The sequence below is a fragment of the Dysidea avara genome, chromosome 3 (assembly GCF_963678975.1).
Source record: "Dysidea avara chromosome 3, odDysAvar1.4, whole genome shotgun sequence".
Classification (NCBI taxonomy): domain Eukaryota; kingdom Metazoa; phylum Porifera; class Demospongiae; order Dictyoceratida; family Dysideidae; genus Dysidea; species Dysidea avara.
The window spans coordinates 35,708,950-35,730,719 of record NC_089274.1 but is presented as its reverse complement, the minus strand read 5'-3'; the positions used below and the strand labels follow the sequence as shown (position 1 = coordinate 35,730,719).

General features: G+C 37.8%; 1 protein-coding gene and 1 long non-coding RNA gene across 4 annotated transcripts in view; one reads left to right on the top strand and one right to left on the bottom strand.

The window, feature by feature from the left end:
• Positions 1 to 21,770, top strand: part of LOC136251934 (uncharacterized) — a 68,804-nt gene that overhangs the window by 15,756 nt on the left and 31,278 nt on the right. For 2 of the 3 annotated variants that reach the window (XM_066044321.1, XM_066044319.1), the window contains exons 2-8: positions 6,260 to 6,528; positions 10,275 to 10,340; positions 10,494 to 10,985; positions 11,051 to 11,236; positions 11,297 to 11,485; positions 20,042 to 20,230; positions 20,286 to 20,471. In XM_066044321.1, coding sequence (XP_065900393.1) covers positions 6,393 to 6,528; positions 10,275 to 10,340; positions 10,494 to 10,985; positions 11,051 to 11,236; positions 11,297 to 11,485; positions 20,042 to 20,230; positions 20,286 to 20,471 — 1,444 coding nt within the window. In that variant the 5' untranslated portion in view covers positions 6,260 to 6,392. The remainder of the gene's footprint in view (positions 1 to 6,259; positions 6,529 to 10,274; positions 10,341 to 10,493; positions 10,986 to 11,050; positions 11,237 to 11,296; positions 11,486 to 20,041; positions 20,231 to 20,285; positions 20,472 to 21,770) is intronic. The other variant, XM_066044320.1, reaches the window with a different exon arrangement.
• On the bottom strand, positions 15,694 to 18,435 carry LOC136251932 (uncharacterized). The gene is made up of 3 exons (XR_010699279.1): positions 17,922 to 18,435; positions 16,546 to 16,617; positions 15,694 to 16,026 (listed from the first exon to the last, which is right to left on the bottom strand). It is a non-coding gene; the product is annotated as an uncharacterized lncRNA (long non-coding RNA).

The following is a 21,770-nucleotide window of genomic DNA, read 5'->3' as shown; positions in this document are numbered from 1 at the left end:
GTAAATTGTATTTGAAGCATATTTATAAATATCGGCCGCCCACGCAATTACTCTACCCACACAATTAAAAATTATCGAAAATCGAATCGAGATTTTGATATTTACCCTATTATCGTATCGATATCGTATCGAAATGAAAATCCTGATATCACACACCACTAATCCTAATGTAGTGTTCATGAATATACGCACACCAAATGGTATAATACTGAGCTAGCTACCTGCTACAAGACAATTGAAGACATGGAACTCTGACAAGCATATAATTATAAGTTAAAATAGTTAGCGATTGCATGCATTTATTATTTCAGCCAAGACCGTACACAATAAGAATCACATGCACATTTTCAAGGGGTGCATGGACTACAACATTAACTCACTGGTGCACAGTAGTATAAATGATTGAACAGCACTTATAATTTCTGATTGTTTGGGCTTAATCAGCTTTGCTGACTGCCCTATTCCCCCAAATAATAATGATAATATACTGCTATGTACAATATAGTTTTTCAACTAGAGTTTGCTGTTCATGTGAGTATTGTATCCATTGGGTATACCACAGTGAAGAAATCTGTTGTGAACATGCATATGGCTTCCCACAAACAATATATATGTGGCATCCACAAATAAATTGTGGCACACACCACTTCATACTCATACAGTTAGCCTGTAGAGTAGCTATTCTACTTGCACACACATTCACAACAACAAAGTTAGGTATGTGTAGCTGCAATGTCTATTGTAAACCATGGGTTATCAACAACATGAAGCCATGTTGTTTACACAGTGTGGTCAGACAATTAAGGCACTCACAAATAGTTTTAATTAACACTAATACTGACTCCACCCAACTTTAGGCTTTACGTGGAAAGGAAATATGGTTTATAGAAACTATATTCATAACAATGAATAGTCTCTGGTATCAACGCTATCACTTCGTTATGTCTTTGAGAGAGCGCTTGTATGGTCGCTCGTAGCAAGTCACGATCATGCACTTACAGGCAGAAGTAGACTATACTCACCACGCAGACACTATGCACAATCTTCTAAGTCTAAGAAGTGCTGTTGAGTACTTGATTAATGCTGCAGCAAAACCCAAAAGAGCTCACACAACGGAATCCTGTAATTTTATTGTTATATGGCTTCTTTAGTATACAGAGCTGCTGCCAATAGTGTAATGGTGAAGAGAACTTGGAAAAATTTCGAGGTGTAGGGTGGTTGATGATCTGTGGAATATGGGCTTATTAATAGGTCATGGACACGCAGAAGTGGATAACTTTTGCTGTACATGAGTGAAACAAAATAATATTATGAATAACTAGTATATTAAAAATCATAAATTTAAAAATGAAGTAGGGATCCAAGCGATAAAAAGTAGTGAAACGAGATGAACATTGGTAGGTATTTCAACATAGCTCAGTGGGAAATCCCTACTTTGGCATTGAACACAAAACAATTGTTATACCATGCCATAATAGCTACCATTGTTCATCTCTTGTTTCACTACTTTTTATCGCTTGGATTCCTACTTCATTTTTAGATTTATAATTTTTAATATACTAGCTTATTTAGTTTTTTTTGTAAAAGTATACAGCTAGTTATAAACATATGACTGTTTTATTAGGGTGACTGTTGTATTAGAGTATCTCGAGTTAGCCTGCAAAGATGTGTGCTTACTCAAAAAGGGGTGTGGTCATCGTGGTTTCAATCAATTATTAGACTAGAGTATCTCGAATCAGCCTACCAACTTGAAGGTGTGTGGTAACAAATACAGCTAGCGTGAAAGGGGCGTGGTCTCAATCAATAGATTGACAATAGTAGAATAAAGAATGGGCGCTATCTTGTGACCTATCGTGGAGTACCGGTACCTCTGTACAGTAGCGTAGTGTAAGCGCCTTAAATAATTTTGTAGCATCTATTATGCTGCTTAAAGAAAGTGATGATATGGAAAATTAACACCTTGGTATGATTTCGTTGGATGAAGAAGAGGACAAGCAGCCTGGTTGAAGATAAAAGAAAATACAAGGCACACAGGGCGCACACTCGTCGGAACCCCAAAAGGCACATCCCACTGGTGAGTCTGTTGTTGTGGTGTAAAATGGTGACCGTGTGCTGCTTTGTTTGGGCTCTAGGCTTGCAACTGTGGTCAGGCAGTGAGTGAGTGAGTGAGTGAGTGAGTGAGTGAGTGAGTGAGTGAGTGAGTGAGTGAGTGAGTGAGTGAGTGAGTGAGTGAGTGAGTGAGTGAGTGAGTGAGTGAGTGAGTGAGTGAGTGAGTGAGTGAGTGAGACAAAATTTTGAGTTTTGACAATTTTTCTATATCTGGCTGCCAGTAAGCATTTTCTTGTTTTTAATGCTACATTTAATGTTAGATGGACTAATATTATTCCGTAAAAGTGATTTTCGTCGTGTAAGAAGTTTCTACACTGGTTTTTAAAAGCAGTATTTTTTGGCGGCGCGCATCACTTTTGATGCAAACCTTACTTATAAACAGTACGGTATGATAATAATATGAACAAAACAGCAAATTTCAGTTTTGTCCCAAATACACATACTGTTTCCTTTTCACTTGATACTTACTAGTGGACCAATACTCATTGCAAATAACAACCAGAGAGTTGTTTTGAATTGAAGGATGCTTTCTAAGGTGGTTTTTAGGCATGCGTTCTATTAAGAGTTTTTTGCAAAAACATGGGCGATCCCTATTATAAACCCACTATCGTGGTTTATGATTTAAAATGGATAAACATATAGCTAGCTAGTAGCTAGTTCAATGAGCACTACACTCCTGATGCTATCATAAGATTTTCTATGTCAGGGGTGAGGAACATGCTGGTTTTACGTTTAAAGATAGCTAGCATTATATTTGAGATCAAAATTGTACCAACTGACTGTTCTATTAGAGTATCTCGACCTTTTGCAGTAATTTTTAAGGTGCCATGTGATCTAATTTTTTCTTTTCTTAATTAAAATCTTTGCAAAATTGGGTTAGTCGGGTCTGAGCAACAACTTTTCAAATAGGTATGGCCTTATTTTACAACAAAATGGGTCAGTTGGTAGGCAAAAAAAAACAGCTAGTTATTAAACTATTTTAGACTGATTATAAACCATATAATAGATCAGTAAGTCACATTAAAGCTATATGAAGACCTATCAAATCTTTTCTAATACATAACTGATAAACATAGCTAGAGTTCAGTGAGCATTGCACTAGATTTTCTTCTCCAGATACTGGTTTTACGTTTACTGATAGCTAGCATTATATTTGAGATCAATATTTGTGACCAACGGACTGTTCTATTAGAGTATCTCAATCTTTGGAAACAATTTTTAAGGTGCCACGTGATCAATTTTTTTCTTTTCTGTGCAAAATTGGGCCGGTTGGGTCCAAGCAACAACTTTTCAAATAGGTATGACCTACTTGAAAATGATTCACTATATAGATGGCTTTGCAAAATATTCCCATCACAACAATAACCTGCCTAGCTTGCACAATTTTCAACTCAGCATTATTTACAGTGTCCAAGGAATGGGTTATCCTACTATGGTGAAATTATAGGTACAGTGACTATACTGAATAAATTACATGCACTTAAATTTGCAACCACAACTTCTATTTGCAATGGTTGACACTTAAAAAGCTCATACACCATGGATTAACCAGTCAACCAAGGTATAGTTTTTATCCTTGCAGTTATTTGTGCATACAAATACGAAGACGTACGTATTAAATGAAGAAGTGACTGTTTATGTCTACTGCACCATACACGACACACATATCATTTGGATACAGATACAAAGATATTCGAACTTGCAAATGAGATTCACGGTGAATAGGCTTACTTGTAGCTTTCATAACTTACCAATATTTAAAAGTGTTCGTCTTTAAAAAGTATGCTTGTGCAAATTAGGCAGGCTTTTGTTGAGATGACAGTGTATCCTGTACTATTATAATCTTGCCCTCGGTAAAAATAAAAATAAACCATGATGACTTCTACTGTAAAAACATTTACCTTAAATTAAAAATTTTGCCTCAGCAAACTTTCCCAAGGGATGGGCATATATAGCTAGATGCCAATCCCCAGTTGGTATATATTTATAGGGAGCACAATAAGCATACTAGTCTATTAGCTACTAGAGTAGTTTAAGAACATTATGCAAGTGCACCATGACGTATGAAGAGCTGTTGAACTTGCAATTGATTAGCTTGGCTTAGCTAGTAATTGCTCGCCTGCTGCACAATGAGCATGCTAGTCTATTATGTCACCTATCTACTAAAGTTTAGAAATATTGTGCAAAACAAATATTCTGGGGAAATAGCAAATGCTGTCAGCTTCAGACACTTTTTCAGAGGCGCTTATAATTTCTAATTGGTGTAAGCATCGTGCAAGATGCTGCGAGGAGGGAAAAGTGGATTGGCCATGCAAGACTACTTGCAGAGGTACCTAGTACAAGTATAGAATACTGTGAAGTGTATAAAATTCCAAGAAGAGTTGGATTTCCGCAGGTAGCCGGGTCCTTGGTCCCCGGGTCCACTGTTTTTACCTACCCCTTCATCAGGATCTTTTATGCATTAAACAAATAAACAATGCCAATTAAGCTGCATACTATATTTCAAGGGAGAAAATTTTCATGGATTGGAGCCAATCTGTGAAAATGCAAAATTTTCCCCCTTGGAAGTTGGCCATTTTAGAGAGATGGTCTTTCTATACAGGTGGATGCTAAGACAGGTTCCACTATATATAGCAAAAAAACTGGATTCAGCACATCTTTCTATGGGATGGTCAACTAAATGCACAATTTCTGGTACCAAAGTATAGTCAAGTACATACTTGGCTCTGCTTGTATACAGCGCACTATATAAGTACTTTCAAAGGTACCAGTCCCTTAGTGTAAACTAGTGTTGAAACGAATAACAATTTTTACTATTCGAATAGTTGTGAACAAAACGACTTCTTTAAGCTAATACTATCTGGAATGGGCAACAATCAATTACTGAAAAGTGCAGTGGCCATTACACTTCGTCTTCAGCTATGATCCACCTGTTACACAGTGATACAAATGAAGAAAAGTTCGAGAAGTGTCTCTGCAATCGCTACAGAAAATATGGACAAGCCCAAACTAACTTTATGCATTGTTAAGTTATGCTTGGCTGTAGAAATTTCAGTTAAAAAGGAAAGTTTTAAAATTCCATAGAAACTTGGGGTCGCCCTGAAGGCATTTCTTGGCTTGGTTATGCTTAACAAGCTGATTTGAAGGAAAAGTGAGGCTGTTTTTTCAGGTGATTTTGAAGGAAAAGAGGCCCAAATCTCCATGATCCCTAATATACAGTACTACCATACTGTATGATAACTAAATAGGTAAGTTTAATATCAATGATCAGTTAGTTGGTGTGGTTCCATGTAAGACTACATCGCAAAAACGTCTTATATAAGTAGCTACACTCCTGAAAAGTGGAGATGGCACAAAAAAAAAGCTGGCCTACTGATTGACTCATACAATAACAATTAACAATTGGTGGGCATGGTTTCATGTAACCCTGCACTCAGCAACAGACATGGCTTCACACATACATATCTACAGACTGCAACAAGCCTACTGATATATGGGTATGGCTCCTTCCTCAGTCATTCTCCAAAAAAATTGTCCACCAGATGAGGGTGGTGGACGGGAAACAGAGAATTTATTTGGAGTGGCCTTATATAGTGCAATTTCTTTCAAACCACAAAAGGTTTGCACTACGATGGTTACTCCATGTACAGACCGATTTTCAAGTCATTCCTTCAAACAGTTTACCCTGTGGCCATGACAAAAAAAATTGCTATCACATTTTTCGAAAATCGCATATAACTCCCTTGTTCTTTATTCAAAGTGTACAAACTTTGGACTGTAAACGTGCTAAATTACGTTCTTATAGCCCTCAAATTTTGAAGAAAATTGATTAAAGCATGTGCGAGTTATAGCAATATTCTAAGTGGTGCGAAAAGGAGATGAAGAAAAATTCGAAGAAACCGAGACGAACTTTGAAGACGTATACCTCAGTGATGGCCTGGCGAATTCAGCTCAAGTTTGAAATGGGAGGTGCCCCACCCCGAGGGAGTTTCCACAGCAAAAATGGTTAGTTTCCTTCCAGCCATTATCAAGCCACAGATGCGTGAAAACAGTGTTTTCTTGATTCCTGTAAAATACACACTTGTTTGTCGTACACCCACACTGGCTGTACTTGGCCGAACAGCACACTATCGTGTGTCTTGATCTCCAGTAGGTTGAATGGTGCACACCAGGCCAGTATCACTGCAAAGAGTGTACAAATACTTTCTGGTGAGTTGCTGACTATGTCTCTTCCATAGCCAAGTGATACTGATTGTCGTCTTCAAGCAGTCCCAACTTGAGACATGCTTCACAGAAGGAACTGCACAGATCACCATCAGCAGTCTTCAGAGCAGCAAATGACTGAGGACCCTCAACATTTTAAAGTGACCGGATCTGCGAAAACCCGACGCAAGCCTAAATTTTCATTGATTACAATGGGTAAAATATTTGTGTAATTGAAAAAAAATTTGTAAAATTTTTAAATGCTCTGTTCTTTGTGAAGAAAGGGTCCAATGATAAAACCTGGATATCATCTTATTTGCCTATATACTCAAGAGGAGTTCAAAAATGTTTGTTTTGTTAGTAGACTAAAGGATATGTGAGTTATGGGCGTATGTCGAAGCAATTGTATGCAATCAATTTTTCTTCACTGATTTCATCTCTGTAGTTAGGGTTGGCAATGAAAAAATCAACCTCTATAGTTTCTCCTCCAACTCTGGGAAATCAATCCTACCCAAGTCTACGGTAATAATATGGTGATTCCCCCTGTTGTTTCTGTAGCTCGCATTTTAATTTTTTTATAATAAAAAATGGGCAGCAGCATCGATATCGATGATGCTGTTTAGCATGCTTCAGTGTTTTCATGAATGGTACATTACGTGGTGGTCCATATACTATTGATAACGGATGTATGGTCTTGGAGATACAGAGGCTGCGAGTTTCCAATTCATACCAATAACCCAAAAAAGTACTGGACAAAATTCTAGAAGTTCCTACCCATTTTTATGAATATGAGCCAAAATCCGTCAAAGTTTACGACACGGCTATATCCCAAACGGAAGGCATTTGGTCTCTACCACACCCACCATTTAAAACTAGACCATTGGTAGGCTCCATCCCCTAAGTAACAAGTTAATCCAAAGGGGTCGATTTTTCATTACCAACCCTAATGTAGTGAAGAAAGGTAATAGAAGGAAAAACATACCCAGTATGGACTCTCCTATTCATGGCGAACACAATAGTGCAAGTTGCAACTCTGTACTGCATTGTGTTTGCAAGTTACAGCTGCTGCAGTTTTTGTAAGCACCTGTAATTATTTTCTGAATACGTGCTGTACAAATTGATCTTTCTGTTGTTGCTACTTTGTAGGGCTGCAACTCCCAAAGTTATTGGCATACAAGGCTAAAACATGGCCAGAACATACACTTGGCTAAGTAGATTATAAATATTCAATGATAAAGAATTTGAAAAATGTGCCATTATGTCAGGTTTTTGCAGATCTGGTCACAGTAAGAGTAAACAGAGGTAAAAGTGTTCTCCTTGACGTGGGCTGATGTTATACACCCTACCTAAGGCTTGAGCTTGCTTAACACCTGCCACCTGTGTTTTTTATTTCCTCCTCTGCCAAGACTTGTTGTTCCACATGTAGTACTCTGGAACATCTACATACAATAATGTCTTGGCAAAGTTGTCAACTTGACACAAAACAAAGAATTCTGTCAAGGTAGTCTCTGGAGGATTCCCTAAAGCTTGATCTTGAAATTTTAAAGCCCTACAATGTGAACATTCTACACTAAGTGTACCTACATCAATTGTGTTGTGGAAATTGTCAGGCTGATAATTAAGGGCCATTAAGCTAGGAAGTCTACTGGCACTTACCTGTTGTTGATGTGCGTTGTTCATCTGCTGTACCTGAGCTTGGTATTGTGGATCAGCCCTGGCCAGTCAATGGGCAGCTGTGTCCCTCTGTTGTTCCTCCCTCCTATTAGCTGGATCTTATCAAGTTAGTTGATGGGCAGCTGTGTCTCTCTGCTGCTCCTCCTGTCTTACCTGCTGGATCAGCACACACTTGTTCTCTTCTAGCTGACGTTGTTCTTCTTGTCATGTAATCAGATCTTGTCTAGCCTGGTGACACGTAGCTGTGTCATGTCGTTGTTCTTCTGACCTTCTTTCAGGATCCATACAGGCAAGGCGATGGGCTTTTGCCATCCAGCTGCTTGATTTTCACATTCTTCTACAGTCAATTTATGGGAATACTGGTAGAAGTCAGCTGACGTTGCTGATGTGTTTCGTTTTCTTTCTGACACTTAACTGAATCTTGCCTTTGGGTCCACTTATTGCAGAAGATAAGTTTGTAAGATACAAATTACAAAACACAAAATTCACTACAGCTACCATGCAAACTACTTTACTACAAGCACAATTACAACAGGGGTTTGGGGAAAATCAGTGTCCTCATACTAGAAAGCCAGTACCGTAAAATCAATTTTTTCACCCATAACAAAACTGAAAATTGTTCGGATGGAAAATAAGTTGTCAGGATGGGATTTGAACTTGGGAAACTTGAGCTACCAGTTCATTGTGCTAACGTCAGTGTTTCCTCCAACGGATTAAAAACCATCATATAAAGGCATGTCTACGTTGACTGATATAGGTGTTTACTTGTGGTTTGCAAGCAGTTTACAGAAAGAATTCAAGCAAAGTTTTGTTTACACCCTTGCACTAATCGTGCTGTAAACGACAAACGACAGCAGTTAGAAGCTTAATTTTAAAATGAAGTAATTCTTAGATGATGAGCGCTTTGTTTAATACAGCCACTACTTTGACACATGCATCGGTTAGCAAGATAATCGTCTAACGTCAAAGGAATGTAGACAGACAGACAGACAGACAGATGGCTTTTTAGCTTTATATAGAAGATATTTAGATGATACTGTAGGAGATCAACTTGTACATTGACCATGCAGAAGCTACAGGCAGTTACGAAAATTTGTAGTTGGACTTGCATGTACATTGGTGTTCACACTTGGTCACCATGACTTAAAGAATCCACCAATGTATAATTTTAGTGCTATGGTCACTAGTGCATGTACGTAGCTAAGTATTTAGGAATGCATTAGAAATGAAAGTGGTTATTGTTTCCATCTACCACAACATATACAAACACAAGAAATACATGATGCCTTTATGCTGTAGAAAGGTTACATAACAAGGTGAACAAGATTAGCTTTCATCTTTGTGCATGACTGAATAATGCACATATAATCTTTGCCTGTGGCATGCATCATTTAACCTGTTTTTGTTTTTTTAATAAACCAGGCGCGTGCCCACAGCCGGCCTTTTTGTGGGCATGCGCGTGGTTTACTGAAATTGTTTTCGTAAAGTGTGTGTGTACCTATCTATCTATCTACCTTTCTACCTATCTGTCCGTACACACCCACGTGAGCAAAACCGTTAAAATAAAAGCAGTTTTTACGTAAGAAGTAAAAGTGAAATGAAATCTGTATTAAACTTCTACACAGGTGAACTTTGCTCTGAGGTGGTTTCTTTTTGGCAGACTGAAATACAGGTGTGGCGATTTTCCTCAGACTACCTTCCCCTTGAGGTTTTCAGGCGTTTAACAACTGAAAAACAACAGTGCAGGCCTCGTACACTACCAGAAATAGCCTATCGTTTTGAGTTAAAAGGGGGCGTATCCCTTATGTACGCGAACGAAAATGAAGAGCAGCTTTGAGGCTTTGTCGAGAGAATTTGTGGAAAAAACACGTTAGTCACACTATAAAACAGTTTAGAAGATACTTCTGTGCGTAATATGTTGGTAAAAGCGGTTTGTTTAACAAACGCTTCCTTAGCAGTGCATAGCAACGTAATTGAATGAATTACGAATATTTCATGAATTACAAAATACAAGAATTAGCTATTGCTCAACCCAAAACTACTCTATTGTAAATAGTAATACATAGTTGGTTAATTCATAGTAGCATATACTGTCTATAGTTAATTCCAGATCAGTTAGTTAGCTGCATGGCGCCTGGTTTTTAGAAGTAGCACAACATCAACTTGTTTTTTGTTTTTTAAACTAGAAATGGTGCAAGCTATGCAGGCTTTTTGCTGGCCCACATAAGTGTGTATGTGCTAATCAACATAAATAATTAATGCACAGATGTATTGCTTGTACATCATAGATATGCGGCTGGTACATTTTGTAATACTACAAGGGCTAATACTGATTATTGGTATCACATATGCAGGTGAGAATAGTAGTGGTGTGTGTGTGCGTGTGCGTGTGGGTGGCAAATTTGATTGATGAAATTTATAGTTAACTTGCTACTATAACTGGCACTTAATGGATTAGCTTGGTTAAAAAGTACCTTGGTATGTTTAGTTGATTTTTATTCATATAGATGGACAGACATGCACTGACAGTGTTAATGTTCATCAAATTGGTAAAGATCGGCTTTCAACCAGTGGAGGAGTTGCAATTGTTCCACATCTCAGTTTCACCTGTAATGGTAGAATATTGAACATCAGGGTTAGAGTGTTACCGATAAGCAGTGCAAACATATTACCTTACATACAAATATGGAGACCATCATCATCAGTGACTTATGATAGAGTAGATCAAGTTCAGATTCAAGCAACTCAACTAACTCGTCCACCACCAAAGGGTTGGCTTGAAGCAAACATTCCTCTCACTGGTAGTAACAGATTACAATTCCAGTCAGGAGATGTTATAGGCTTTTATCATCCACCTGATTTTAGTCATGAGATAAGGACCACCAGAACAGATGGATATGTATTACATCAGTTTGTTGGAACTTATGCTTCATCACTTGCACTTGGTGATGCTAATAATACATTTGACAACCGCCAACCATTAATCCAGTTTGAAATTGGTAAGGAAGTGTTATGTACTTACATATGTAGCTATAAATATAGTATCTGTGTTTATTTATTTTAGATATTCAGTGTAATAACTTAGCAACACCTTCTAATGGAGAAATGACATCATGTAGTTCTGGTAGTATGTATGAGGGAGACACTTGTAGTTTCACATGTAACGCTGGTTTTGAACTAACTGGTAATGATACTAGGACCTGTCAGAGTGATGGGAGCTGGAGTGGTACTGAGACCATGTGTAGAAGAGGTTTGCATACACAGTATGCTATGCATACGATGTCTGTTAGTTATTTTTTCTTACTTATAGTTCCGTGTCCTCCACTTACTGATCCTAATAATGGAGTTATGACTTGTTTACTGAGAGATGATGGAGTTCCTTTCTATGAAGACATCTGTAGTTTCACATGTAACACTGGTTTTGAGCTAACTGGTAGTGACACTAGAACCTGTCAGAGTGATGGGAGCTGGAGTGGTAGTGAGACCCTGTGTAGAAGAGGTAAAAGCTAACACAATTGAAACATAAAAATGAGGCATTTTTCTGCACACAGTACTTGTATTTCCAAAAACAAAAAACAAGACGTTTATGCTCTGTTTCTTCACCATTGTTTCCTATCCTTAGAGTTAAGTCATCTGCTTTGGGATCTGCGTTTTACAGCCATGTTATAAATTCCTGGTGTGGGATGATGTGCTATAGTGATGGTCTTAATGACCTTGAATAAAATGCTACCTGTTCAACAGCTCAATAGACAAGTAGACAATCCATATAAATTATTTGTTCTGGTTACATTGAAACTCATAGCAGCCTATTGTTGGGACTAAGGATACCACGTATATGTCTTGCTTTCAATCCTTTTCCCATCTTCCTCCTATGCACCTTCTTTATGAGCAGACGTGGTACTTTCAACTGCAAGCAAAACCTATCTTACATTGCAGGAAATGACTAGTGGCTGTATTTCTTTGCAAGGTCCCTAGTGGGATAGTGACTAATAAATAATAACTTCTTGGAATTGGGGTGTCTGGATTCAGTGGAATGGAATGGTGGACTGGAATGGTGGAATGGAATGGAGTAGTGGAATGGAATAGTGGAATGGAATGGAACTATAGTAATTTCAATTAGTGGTCACCTCTTTAAAAAGACCACCTGCTAACAAAGACCACCTCTTTACAAAGACCGTTTTACTTTAATATCTGAACCAGCGGCGGAGGAAGTAGTTGATATGAGGGGGGGCTCTGCTGGGCTGACCCAGACTTATTTCTATAGTTTGGTAAGGTGAGACCAAAAAAAAAAAAAAAAAAAAAAGGTCACAACCAACTGACAAGAGTTTTCCACCTCACCAGCTACCATTTCTAGCTGATAAACTACATAAAAATCGTTAAATAGCTCGCTACACACTGACTACTTTATTAGAGTGACTGCTCTATTAGAGTATCTCGATCTTTATCACGGTCTTCAAGAAAGATAATTTCGGTGTGATATCATTCTGAGGGGGGCTAAACCCCCCCTCAGCAGACCGAAGGGGGGCTTTAGCCCCCTAGCCCCCCCCCCCCCTTTCCGCCGCCTATGATCTGAACTGTTGTTTTAGAACCCTATAAGACAGTCTTATTGATGAGTTGTGTGCCACATGTTATGTCTAGAAAAGCCAGTGATATCTGATTTATGATACAATACGGTAATAGCTATATATCCCATACCAAAACAGCTTGGCTATACAAAAAAATATATATGTCCACGAAACTAAAAGCAACTGGCAACTAAAGGAGCTAATATCTAGAAGTGAATGTCAATATATACTGGCAACTAAGTATAATTTACAATAATCTTGGTCCTTTATCATTGACTTGTGCAGTCTGACTGTATTCCTAATTAATTCCCTGTAAATCTAATAGACTAGTAAATTGGTACCTTTCTCAATAGTCCGGCATTGTAGAGGAGAAAGGTGGCTAAATTACTAGGCAATTAGAGTTACAGGGAATTAATTAGGAATGCAGCAAGACTGCATGAGCGAGTTATTTGTCAGTATTTATTATGATTAAAGTACCTGGTAAAGGCATAGCCTGTATACCAGAAGGCCTTATAAAGGCCTAAGATGTTTATATTAACTGCACTAAGTATGCTTGAAAAGGTGGAGAAAGAAGAAAAAATCCATGACTGTACCTGGGCAGCCTCAAACCTGTAGCCATCTGATTAATGCTCGAACGCTTACAGGAGTCTGCCAGGCGGTCAGGATATTTTCTTCTTACTATTTTCATGTATTTGTATCCATTGGAACCCTAGAAAGTGACTTATTATCTCTAAGTATCCCAAGTGGAACCAAATGGACATTGTATTTCTTGGCCTCACCCAAATAATAGCTCCTTTAGTTGTCAGTTACTTTTAGTTTGATGGGGATGTCACTTTTATACAGCCAAACTGTTTTTGCATGGGGTATATTGCTGTATTACAAATCAGATATCCCTCTGACCTTTCTAGGCATGTGGTGCACAACTGATCAATAAGACCATTCTATGGGGATACACTATAAAACAACAAGATAGCAGCATTTTAAACATTAAAGTAAAATGGTGTTTATAAAGAGGTGGTCTTGTTAGAAGGTGGTCTTAATAAAGCGGTGACCACCAAATAAAATTACCAAAGTACCATTCCATTCCACCATTCCATTCCACTGAATCCAGACACCTTTGGAATAGATGTATACACTGGCTAATTAAATTTGTGTGTATGCATATAAGATTATTTGGGTTCTAATAAAATTTGAAGCATGCAATCACAGAAACTCTTTACCAAGTGTTTCAGGAAAAAACACTTTAAACTTACACACATGCCCATATCATTAAATTAAATTTTATTCTACATTGAAGCACAACCAGCAGGTGATAGCTACATTCAGTGGTCACATGTTTGCAGTCCTTTTCAAGTTAGTACATATTCAGTAAAATTGGAAGTTTGTGTGTGTGTGTGCATGCGTGCGTTTGTGCGTGCGTGGGTGTGTGTGTGTGTGTGTGTTAGTCTTTGGAAGCAGGAGTTGTGCCCCTATCTATTTCTGTCATGTTGATGTTAATTTCAGGCAAATGTCCTTAAATGTACAGACATAGAGTCAAATTGTACAGACATAAGCTAGAGGAGCACTTTATATACGCTGCTGGAATTAGAATAGGGAGTTTCCATTGTAAGTTTGAGGTTAAATACAACCACATAGCTGCAACATATCACCAGGCTGTGGTCATTACAGCTGCTGGTGATAGCAGTACACGAAGGGGAGGTGGCATTGGTAAATCCTTGGGTTGGGAAAATGTAGTATCTCCTAGCAACCAAGTGACAGTTATTGTTAGCACTACAAACAAACATGTACACATCAGCTTTTATGTTACCACTATTGGTTTTGCAAGGACGTGTGTCTGCCCAAAACTCATTATGTGCAGATATTGTGCTATTTGTGTGAACTTTGTCCATTGTCTGTTGTCCATTGACCGCTCGTTAATTTAAGGCCTGCACTAATAGTTACAGTTGAAAAATGGAAGCATATCAACATGAATTTCAAACTTGTAACTGAAAGTGATATTATTTACTATGTAGCCACAAGTATATACTTGTAGTTAGCTTTGAGTACAGTAGACTCTTGGCTACCCAACCCTCATTTATCCATACCCTTGTTTATCCGAAATCAGAAATTACTGTTCTATTACTGTATTTTAAGTACAGGTATATGTTCTGTTAGAGTATTTCAATAGAGCTTTGTGTATGTGCTTCAGTCATCCAAACAATCAAGACTCACGGTAGTGAGTCACGCGGCCAGTAAAGCAGAAACGCACGCCGCAGACAATAAATGACGCGACCACTAAGTGAGGATTTTATAAGAATGAACGTTGTCAAATTCGGCCTTCCTGTAATCTACCCGTCACTTACGCTATCCCTCTGAAACTCTGGAGTTGAACTCATCGTGTCACTAGTAACTACCACACAAGCAGTGAAGCAAATCCATGCTGATTGTTTCGTGATCGAAGTTGCCGACATCAAAGGGGAAGTTTCATTTTTTTATTTTTTTTTATTGCATGCGGTTAGATGCAACCGCAGGTGTATGCCTTGCGTTCCTTTGTGCATTCCGAACATTGATCGCCCTGTTATCGCTTCAGTATTCACTCAATCACCTCAAGATTCACGTCATCGATTTCACCATACATGATTACCCTACAGTCGTGATTTCAGCACCAAACGAAGTTTCAGTCGTCCTCAGTCGACCTAGAGGCCAAATACAAATCCCAGATTGTTGTTTTCCGCAATACTCGCTTGGCATGTAGGGCAATGTGTCTTTAAACTGTTCTGAAAGTTTCGTTCAGATTGAAACATTTGTTTTCGAGAATGGCTAGTTTGAAATTTGAATTTAGTCGCCCCCATGTCATTTGCTCTCTAAGAATTTTACTCGGGATTTAAAGAATGATGCAGAGCACAACTGCAGTCACTGGGTATTGATGAACTGGCACTCTATGTAGTTAATCAGTACATATAGCCACCAAGAAGTGTGCTGCCATAGATTATAGTCCATAGATATAATCTATGGTGCTGCATACCATCCTTCGTTTTGAAATTAGTCGCCCCCACATAATTTGTCCTCTAAGGGCACAGCTTAAAGAATGACACAAGAGTACAACTGCGGTTACCAGTTGTTGACACAAGCTGTGAGTAATTAGCACATGTAGCTAGCTTAAAAGGAAGTGTGCAAAATCGCCTAATACAATTGTCACCATGCATTATTGCATTTTATAGCACCCCCACACAAAATTACACATGTAATTACAACATACAGAGGAGACACATGAATACCAAACACTTTTCACAACAATAATGTAAGCATTGTACAATAATGACTGTAATATAACTGCTATGCAAATGTTTTCCAGTGGCCCGCCATGGTAGCAAGTCTCACATGACGGCATGTATATTCATCCAAACACAATGGGAGTAACGAGTAAGTATGATGACAACAAGTTGGTATGACTCCATTTGTAGAATCCAGATGAGTGGGTGTGGCTCCAGTATGTCTAAACAGTTAACAAACATTCCTGTTATAAATACGTGCTAGAGTTGCAATATAATAGTATAGTATTTAAATGCAATAATACATAGTCTCCATTGCATCACTATCAAACGACACTAAGTGGAGGATATTGTTGCATCTCTAGTATGTACAGTACACTCTATCAGTACAACCTATCTTAATGGCCACTAGTATAGAAAGACAACCACTCTTGAAAAGCCAATTCCAATTGAGAATTTATACAGTGTTACCTGCTGAATGAGTGAAGTTGGCAATAAACAAGTTCCATCGTAATTTATACACGTGATCTGATCCTGTATATTCTGTCAGTGGATGAGATCCACTTGGCCAGGACAAAATGTGACTCAAGTGCCCTGGATGATCCATACTCAACCAACTTATGACCCAGTGGCACAATGGAACTGACTATTTATAGAGAATACAATTATATTTATTTCTAAGATGTGTGGATGTGTGGACACATTACAACACATTACATGTACATACAAGACAAGCTACGTACTGTTTTAGCATTTCAAGTCACCACATTATACACGTACCAGTCAACAATGCTTCATAGTGCCCATCAGTAAACCTGAAGAAAAGTTACGAAAAATAAAAATTCACAAAAGTACAATGAAACCTCATTAATATGGCAGGTTGTGGAACCAAAAAATTTGGCCTGAATAACAAGGTGGCCTTATTAATGAGGTCATAAGTAATGCTTAGCTATATTTGGGACCTACTAGAGGTGGCCAATATAATGAGGTGGTCTTATTAAAGAGGTGGCCACTAAGTGAGGTTTCACTGTACATATAGTTCACAATATTGTGAACAATATCAATGGTTAACAATATACACTGAAACTTGCAGGTCACTTCTTGTGGAAGATTGCTCTCTACACAAAATGACACATTTAGAGATTGTATTTAGATGGATGATACAGTAACGCATTGTGACTTCAATACTCGTGATGTGTCACTGCTAGGCAGCAACCATATACACGGCACTGCCACATCGCACTTGCTCGCACACACAATTTTGCTAAAGATTTTACAAATTGATAATTAAGGAGTGTGGCAACTAGCTGTTTCGCTCGCAAGACTGTGTGGCAGCTGTTTCCCTTCTGTACAAGTGGCCACCAAGACAGGTCCACTGTGGATGAAAGCCAGGCATTAGATATTTGGTATTTCATGTGTTGAAGACATTCCAGGGCTTCTGGTAGTCTCAAATCTCACCACAGTTTAACTCAGGCAGTGTTGTGGTCACCACTAAACTACTGGAATGCTGTGTTATGTTCATCTTATGCTTGGCTACTATATTGTAGAACTGAAATGGATACTCTGAAAAATATATCCTATGGATAATGACTTCATCACTTTCTTCATCAGGAGCTTATAAGGACCAATAGTGAAACTTTTTACACTTGGGGCTGACAGTCAACTGCCTATGTCTGAAGCAGTGCTTTTGGTGCTCTAACAGATTGGCTGCCCCCTTGCTGCCAGCACTCACTGTCTCATATGCTGTCATACACTAAATCCATCTCTATAGCCAGTTAGAACAGCATGCGTCTTACCTTTTTTTAAGGCCGCATAATGAAGCCACCTCTTTAAAAGGCAAGGTTAGAAAATTTTGTCCCTACGGCCTGAATAATGACCAGTTTTCACTGTACTATTAGTGATTAGTGATCATGGGGGATTATTTATTAAGATACTAAGATATACAAACGCTACAACCTCTAAATATAGCAGTAAATGTTTTACCCTGGTCCAATGTCTCGTAATAATCGTGACTTCGTGAGAGACTCTACTGTGACAAATACATGTTTATCATGATATGTGCTAATCACCTTTTTACAATTAAGTTTTACAACACAAATACATCTATAGTTAAACTCACCAATTGCGACTAAATCTCTTCAACACGAAAAGACAAGTATTGAGACAACCTTGGAGACAACAGCCACACAAGCCTATTCTGGTGCGTTTATTTAGTAGTAATATAAATTTTAAAGGCGTTTATTTACAACAGGACATAATTACGCGCCCCTCTATTGTCTCTGTACATACTTGCCTTTTCTTTACTATTCTCATTTCATTTCACAAGATCTCTTGGCAGGGGCGTAGCTTCTTCACTTGAATTAGTCAATGCTTGAAGTAGATCGAGATACTCTAATAGAACAGTCACATTTCTACAAGTGCCATATTTTTATATTGTAAAGTCTGTAAGTAGCTAGTAATTTAAACTATACAATCCGATGCTAAGCAGAAGTTGTAACTATGCTAAATATTGATTGCTGTGTTACAGCTGTTTTGTGACTGCTCTAATAGAGTATCTTGATCGTTTCAATGCAGTACAAGATGAAAGGCAAAGTGTTGTTAAGGGTTTACTAGTTAAAATGGGTGTTAGTTGACTGCAGTTGCATGGCACTAACAGGGCCGTCCAGAGAAATTAGAGGGCCCAGGAAAAAGAGTTAAAGAGGGGCCCAAGGGCAAGGAAGGGCCTAGATCCTGACTGCTCTATTAGAATATATCAATCTTTCTTTAAACAGGTATTCAAGTGGCCCCTTTCGGGCTGTGGTAGGGGGCAAAATACCCCAGTTACCCCCAATGTGGGCGGCCCTGGCCACTAAAATTACAGTTATATTTTAATATTCTGTCACTGTAATCTGGGGTTTCTGTCAAAACCATGGAAACTCACCCACTGTTATCAACAGTGCATTGCTTATTCTAACAAAAAGTATTGAAATCCCATCCAAAAACAGCTTATAGCTGTAAAAAAGTGCGCGTCCAAGTAAAGCAGAGTTAACTGTGACAAAAAGTAATGATATCATAATGCAGCCATGTGCGAGGTGCGCAAGTTGTAAAATTAATATTAGCTAATCATATAATACAATGTTATTGTTAAAGTGTTAATGAGAACTATGTGATGCTGCTAGTTTTTAAGTGTGTGAGCATCTTCATAAATGCCACATAAATTTAATTCTCAATAAAGCAATGTGTATAGATTCTCTGATAGTAATAAATAGTTTGAGTTTGGCCGCCTTTCCTGTATACGGCAATGCTACAAACAAAGGAAAGGTGGCCAAACTCAAACTATTTATTACTATCAGAGAATCTATACACATTGCTTTATTGAGAATTAAATTTATGTGGCATTTATGAAGATGCTCACACACTTAAAAACTAGCAGCATCACATAGTTCTCATTAACACTTTAACAATAACATTGTATTATATGATTAGCTAATATTAATTTTACAACTTGCACACCTCGCACATGGCCGCATTATGATATCATTACTTTTTGTCACAGTTAACTCTGCTTTACTTGGACGCGCACTTTTTTACAGCTATAAGCTGTTTTTGGATGGGATTCATTTATCTGAACACTTTTTATCACTACTTGAGAACAGAGGGGTTGGATAACCAAGGGTTCACTGTAGTTAGGTAAACTTTACTGGTTGTTTCAAAAAGTAAACCTTATTGTGTGTTCAATTCAAATTGTTGACTGTTTTATTAGAGCTTTTCAATTTTGAATGGTTTTAATTTTAAGCGTTTTTGTGCAGGAACACTATCATTTTCTACTAACAATCTTGAAAACTGGTGTAGTACAGATACGTAACATATGCCATGAAATAAAGAAGTTTTATATTTTCCATAGCATATACATCCAAGGTTAAAGCAGTAGCCTTTTCCCATTCTTTCTCACAGATACTGTACTTAATTATAATCAGTAAAACAGGAATTGTAAGGAGCCTGACAGTGTATGAAAACTATCTGCAAGCAAATAGTCTGTGAGATGGTGACCATATAGCCTGTAGAGCACATGGTAATTAGTTTTTTAAAAGAATGCTTCATCAACCCCTACTTGAATTTTTATGCTTCTGAAAAGTTTAACACCTTATTAGTGAGATCCTAAATCTTCACTGCATATGTATGTACATGTATGTATATTGTGTGTATGTGTGTAATGTATGTACTGTATGTATGTATGTATGTATGTTATTTTCTGCTTAGTTACATGTCCATCACTTACTGATCGTGATAATGTAACAATCAATTGTTCACTGAGTGATGATGAAGTTCCTTCCTATGAAGACACTTGTAGTTTCACATGTAACACCGGTTATGAGATAACTGGTAGTGACAATAGGACCTGTCAGAGTGATGGGAGTTGGAGTGGTACTAAAGCCATGTGTAGAAGAGGTGAGAATGGTGTGTGTATTTGTAACTGTTTGCTTTAGTGATGTCTTTCACGTAGTTCCATGTCCTTCACTGGCCGACCCTAATAATGGAACAACCACTTGTTCACTGGGAGATGGTGGAGTTCCTTCCTATGAAGACACTTGTAGTTTTACATGTAACACTGGTTATGAGCTAACTGGTAGTGACACTAGGGCTTGTCAGAGTGATGGGAGCTGGAGTGGTGATGAGACTATTTGTACTGGTAAAGCAGTGCTTCAGACCGCATCTGTCCAATGTGTGTATCAAAATGCAACCCACTTTTTAAGGGATCAGAGGCACCCTTTACTTACATTACATCAATAATAGTTATGGCCACTACACGTGTGACCCACTAACCATATACCTGACTAGATCAAGACATACTTTAGTCTGGCACACCAGTATATTGTTAACAGGAAGAAAAAAAGTGATTTTCACTTATACATAACTCTGTTATCCTTAGTTTGAATGGAGCAGATTTTATATAGTATAGTAGCGTAGCCCCCAAAATTGGCAATATTGTGCACTTTTTATAAAGCCATGAAACTTTCCACATAAATAGTAGTCCTCAATACATGTATTTTAGATATAGTGCCATCGCTGATTTGACCTTTGGTGACCTTTACGGCCATTTTGTACAGAAAATTGATAATTTTTGTCTTTAACTCCCTGAGGCAGTAATTAACTTGTTAAAACATGGTACCAAACAAAAGATCTTGCTGAAAGAAACCACTTGGTTTTTATGTGAAGTCAATAGGTGATTTCATTACAAAGTTATGATCATTTTTATTAGCTGCATAATCGATATATTATTTACCTGCCCTCCAGGTGTGAATTACCTGTGGGCAGATAACTATGCATAAATTTATCAAATTTTGCAGCTAATAAAAATGAATCCAGCAATGAATTCCCTTATTCATGGCAAACATGATGATGCAAGTTGCAACTCTATATTATAGTGTTCTAAAGTTACAATGATTTTGTAAGCGCCTGTAATTTAATTTTCCTGTAATTACTGTGCAAATCGATCTTTCTGTTGTTGCTACTTTGTAGGGCTGTAACTCCAAAAGGTATTGGCATACAAGACTGAAACTTTTCCAGAGCATACATTTGGCTATGTAGATTATAAACTATTTGATATTAAGGAATTTTAAAAGTGTACCATTATGCCATTTTTTCATAGATCCAGTCTCATATTAATTTAAGGATTCAAGTGATAAAAAGTAGTGAAGCAAGAATGATATGGTATTACAACATAGCTCAGTGGAAAATCCCTACTTAGCGTTGAATAAAGGAATTGTTATAACATACCAATGTAGGGATTTTCCCACCGTGCTATGTTGTAATATCATCATTCATATATATCTTGTTTCACTATTTTTTATTGCTGGTATCTATATTTCATTTTTGCCAGTAGTATTACTAGGCACCTCAAAAAAATAAAATAAAAGTAACACAACATCAACTTTGCCATCAGTAATGGTACTCTAATGAAATGTGAATCATTATATACATCATTCAT